General features: G+C 38.7%; 1 protein-coding gene across 2 annotated transcripts in view; it reads left to right on the plus strand.

Moving 5' to 3' along the window:
* Positions 1–333: 333 nt before the first annotated feature.
* Positions 334–4,888, plus strand: part of AICDA (activation induced cytidine deaminase) — a 12,401-nt gene continuing 7,846 nt past the window's right edge. Inside the window, exon 1 of one of the 2 annotated variants that reach the window (XM_012809319.1) lies at positions 334–442. In XM_012809319.1, coding sequence (XP_012664773.1) covers positions 435–442 — 8 coding nt within the window. In that variant the 5' untranslated portion in view covers positions 334–434. The remainder of the gene's footprint in view (positions 443–4,888) is intronic. The other variant, XM_003796455.2, reaches the window with a different exon arrangement.

Genomic DNA, 4,888 nt, shown 5'->3' on the forward strand with positions numbered 1-4,888 from the left:
GACTGGATATTTAAAGCTGTAGCCCTGGGTGGTGCCTGTGGCTCAAAAGAGTAGGGTGCCAGCCCCATATGCCAAAAGTGGCAGGTTCAAACCCAGCCCCAGCCAAAAACTGCAAAAAAATATATAAAAAAAAATAAAGCTGTAGCCCTAAGAAAACCTGCACCTTAAGCAGAGCTCCCCTCCATCCTTTAACTCATGTGACCCTGCCTTTGACAACCCCGCCCACCTTCACTGAACCTAAATCAGAAGCAAGACTATTGGGGTACCTGGTGGTGGTGATGCTGTTGGGGGAGGAGCCCCAGAAAGCAAGCCCAGATTTGAATGTGAGGGGCCAATGCACTGTCAGACACAGGCAGTGAAGAAGCGTTGAGTGAAGCAAGGTTTCTTTGGCCTAAGACTTTCAGGGAACCCAGAAAGACACTCTGGAAACCGCTATGGACAGGTAAGACATAGTCTCTTCATGGGTGCTCGCATTGGCTTTTTTTTTTTTTCTGGGAAAAATCTGAGGAATGAGATTGGTAGCTTTCCCTTTCTCACTAACCACTCTCTGACTCACGAGATCTACTTACTCAGTGTGTACATTTCTTTTTCTAGCTCTGCCTCATTGTCTTCTAGTCACATCTCACATACCCTCAGCTGAATCCTCTCTGTTCCGTGTTTCTCTCAGTTTCTTTCTTTTTCATGTTGCAAAATAAATATCATGCACGATGCACTGACTCGTCCCGAGATTTGCACCACAGTCAGAACTAGTTTATAGTAATCATATTAACATAGCAAATCTTTAGAGATTCAAATCACGAAAGGGTAATACCAATACTATACTAAGAACAGTAGTGGTAATTTTCAGAATAATTTTGTAAATACTCAATAAGGCAACCACTTGGAGACAAACTCTTCTAGGGAGATGTTACTGTAAGAAAATATGGACCTTTTAAGATGCCAAATGGTCTAAATGCATTGCTTGAAAATCACCATTGTTGTATCTATTATGAGGAGGAAAATTCATTCAAGGAAGTTATTTCGTGGTATAATCTCAATGGCATTTTTACTGGTTAATTAATCTTTCCATTTGTTCAGCTATGGCTTAACTTACTTCTTAAATGTGGATTCTACAAGATTTTCACAATGTCTTCATATGCAGTTTATAATATGTCATTATTATAGAATTTATTCTATTCCTATGTTTATAATCACTACAGATGTAGGCAATCATACCTAATACATATACTTTACCTGAATTTAATTATTTAACAACAAATTCACACTACATTCTCTAAAAGTAAATGGGCTATAAAATAAGAAAAAATAAAAAGGAATTTACCTACAGAGTAAGTATTTTAATGATAGATTAAATATTCTTCAGAAAATTTTCTTGAGGGTATGCAATGTCAAATGTCCTTTTGGTCCAGTGAAAATTTGAAAACTAATATGTAGTATAGGTTGTAGCAAAGGGTCCAGTGGAAAAACTTGTACATAGGCTGGGCGTGATGGCTCATGCCTGTAATCCTAGCACTCTGAGAGGCCGAGGTGGGTGGATTACCTGAGCTCACAGGTTTGAGAGCAGCCTGAGCAAGAGCGAGACCCCGTCTCTAAAAATAGCCAGGAGTTGTGGCGGGCGCCTGTAGTCCCAGCTACTTGAGAGGCTGCGGCAAGAGAATCACCTAAGCCCAAGAGTTTGAGGTTGCTGTGAGCTGTGATGCCACAGCACTCTACCAAGAGTGACAAAGCGAGACTCTGTCTCAAAAGAAAAAAAAAAAAGACTTGTACATAAAGAAACACAAGCAAAGTCAGTAGTTTAAATTCAAAGACAAAAAGAGAGAGAGAGAAAAGATGAAATCAGTAGGAGAAAAGGGAAATATGTAATTAAAATTAAGGAAGATAATATCTGCAGAATTCAATAGTGACAGGCAGGAAGGCGATTTTGTCAGGATTATTTTTAACCCATTTGTCTCTGGTTTGCATTGCTGGGGATGCAGTGAGGGTTCTGCCTCAAGGGGCACAGCTGTCCAGAGCAGCTGTCAACCTGCCGGCTTGAAAAACTGCCCCGGCAAAGTCCTTTCTACCCAGAAGGGAAACTATGAGAAAAGGATGCTGGAAATGGGTTCCAAACTAGAGTTGAAGGGAAGTGATTGATCAAGAAAGTTAATCACCAAATTAAGATCATGCAATTCATTTCACTCCTGCTAGTAACACGTGATAGAATCAGTACAGGCCTATTATATTTCCATGTGGTGTAGGACACAAAAGTACACCTGAATTCCTTTATGTTTCATCTTTCACCTCCCAGAACATTTTCCTTACTCATGATAACAGGTCTACCCCCACCCCGACCCCTCAGTGCATGAAAAAACATGTAGTTTTCTCTGCCCTTGATTTCCACTCTCAGCATGGGAGGGTAGGTTAAATATAAAAGGGATTTGTTGGTAAAAGATGAAATATAATCTATTTAAAACTGACTGGGCCCCAAAGAGAGATATTGCTTTCTTTCTCTTCAGCATTTACTAAGCATCTATTATGTGTTAAGCTTATATATGGTAAAGGTTATTATATAACAATTATGTAATAATGGCAATAGTGGTGGTGCTATGGTGATTAGCATAATAAATTATCATTTTATAATAAAACTACTTAATATTGAATCTTTGTTAGTGTCCAGTTTAGATTCCAGAAAAATGTGCATTTTTAATTTAAAATAATATAGTTGACTGATTTTTATATTGACTGATATACAAAAAGTGCATAGAGGTAATAAAACTAGTTCTCTGCCACAAGGTTTAAAGTGCTTTCCAGGGGCAGCGGCTCTGGCTCAGTGGGTAGGGCGCTGGCCACATATACCGAGGGTGGCAGGTTCAAACCTGCTACAAAAAATAGCTAGGAGCTGTGGTGGGCACCTGTAGTCCTACCTACTTGGGAGGCTGAGGCAAGAGAATTGCCTAAGCCCAGGAGTTGGAAGTTGTTGTGAGCTGTGAGCTGTGTGACGCCACAGCACTCTACCAAGGGAGATAAAGTGAGACTCTGTCTGTAAAATAAATAAATAAAGTGCTTTCCAGTAAGCTTCATGTATGTAAGAGAAGATATTTACATTATAATAGCTGGTTAGGGGTGGTGGTTCACCCCTGTAATCCTAGCACTTTGGATGCGGAGTCAGGAGGATTGCTTGAGGCCATGAGTTCAAGACCAACCTGAGCAAGAGTGAGACCCCTATCTCTACAAAAAGTAGAAAAATTAGCCAGGAGTGTTGGCAGGTGCATGTGGTCCCAGCTGCTCAAGAAGCTGAGGCAGGAGGATCGCTTGAGCCCAGGAGTTTGAGGTTGCAGTGAGCTATGATGACACCACTGCATCCTCAGGCAGGCAACAGTACAAGACCCCATCTCAGAAACAAAACAAAACAAAGCAAACTTGTAACAGCTATAAAGAGCTATTGTTCTATTATCTACTTAATTAGGCTGACATTTTTGGTAGTTTATTTTTAAAGTCAGGGTTCATCACCTGCATATTATTAAAATATCAATGATCAACTTACATCCACAGGAAGGCTGGTACATGAATGTTCATAGTACCTTTATTCACAATAGCTGCAAAGTGGACACTGTCCAAGTGTCCCTTAACAGGTGAATGAGTAAACAAACTGTGCTATATCCATGAAATGGAATATCACTCTGCAGGAAAAAGGAACAAGCTACTGATCCATGGATGAATCTCAAAGTCATTAAGCTAAGTGAAAGAAGTCAGACATGAAGGAGGAGAGACTGTGTAATTTACATGAAATTCTAGAAAATGAGAAGTAGCTTATAGTTACAGAAAGCAAATGTGGTTGCCTTGCCCAGAGGAGAAGAAGTGACTGCCATGGAGGATGAAGAAACTTTGGTGGGTACCTAGGAAATGTTCTGCATCCTGATTGTGGTACCAGTTTGGGATGTTTACATATGTCCATAGTCATAAAATCGAATACTTTAATGGGTGAAGTTTGCTATAGGTGAATTATACCTCAATTTAAAAACCAACAACAATTTAAAAAAAAAAAAGTGAAAAAAGTTTCAATTCTCTTGCCAGCAAACGGTATTCAAATTTCTGACTAGGCCTTTAATTTACAAGTTCTCTGCATTTCTGCATCATAACATTAGGTGGCAGCGCTAGCCCCACAAATTGGATAAATACACAGGGCGGCCATAAAGACAACTTTTAAATAGACAACTATTTTAAATTGCACATGAACTTTATGGCTACCCTGTATTCCTGGAAAAGATTAGGGACAAAAACGAGAGATACCACTTGTATTTAGTATCAACCACACTGCATAGCTGTGTAACTATGCAGCTGTAACAGGGACTCTTAATTTCTTTAAAGACACTGGGTTACCAGAGTATTCCCACAAATGCAATTCAATTTAGTGTTTATGAAATGCAAGACACTGCTAGGAACTAGAAAACAAATAGGATGACTGACATATAAAATTAATCATCAGAAAAAAAAGAAGAGTTGCAATGCAATCAGTCCTATGTGGGAACCTAATATTTAGATTATATTGCTGAGTTGAAAAGCCAGCAGAGCACAAAATTATATATGTAATCAGTATAATCCAAATCATGTAAATATATGACTTTAAAAGACTAAGGAAAAACATGAGAATCTTAATAGTCATTACCATTAAACATTATGTCTAATTATCATTAGACATTAGAATATTCTAGACTTTAAAATTATTTAATACTTTACAATTTAAAACTATTTTTCAGTAATATTCAAATTTGACAATATTGAGTGTTGCTCATATATCTTTTTTTCTTTTTTCTTTTTTTTTTGAGACAGAGTCTTGGCTTGGCACCTGTGGCTCTAGTGGCTAAGGTGCCAGCCACATACACCTAAGGTGGTGGGTTCGAATCCAGCC

This window comes from Otolemur garnettii, unplaced genomic scaffold (genome assembly GCF_000181295.1).
Source record: "Otolemur garnettii isolate 467f Iridium unplaced genomic scaffold, OtoGar3 scaffold00104, whole genome shotgun sequence".
In the NCBI taxonomy this organism is placed as follows: Eukaryota; Metazoa; Chordata; class Mammalia; order Primates; family Galagidae; genus Otolemur; species Otolemur garnettii.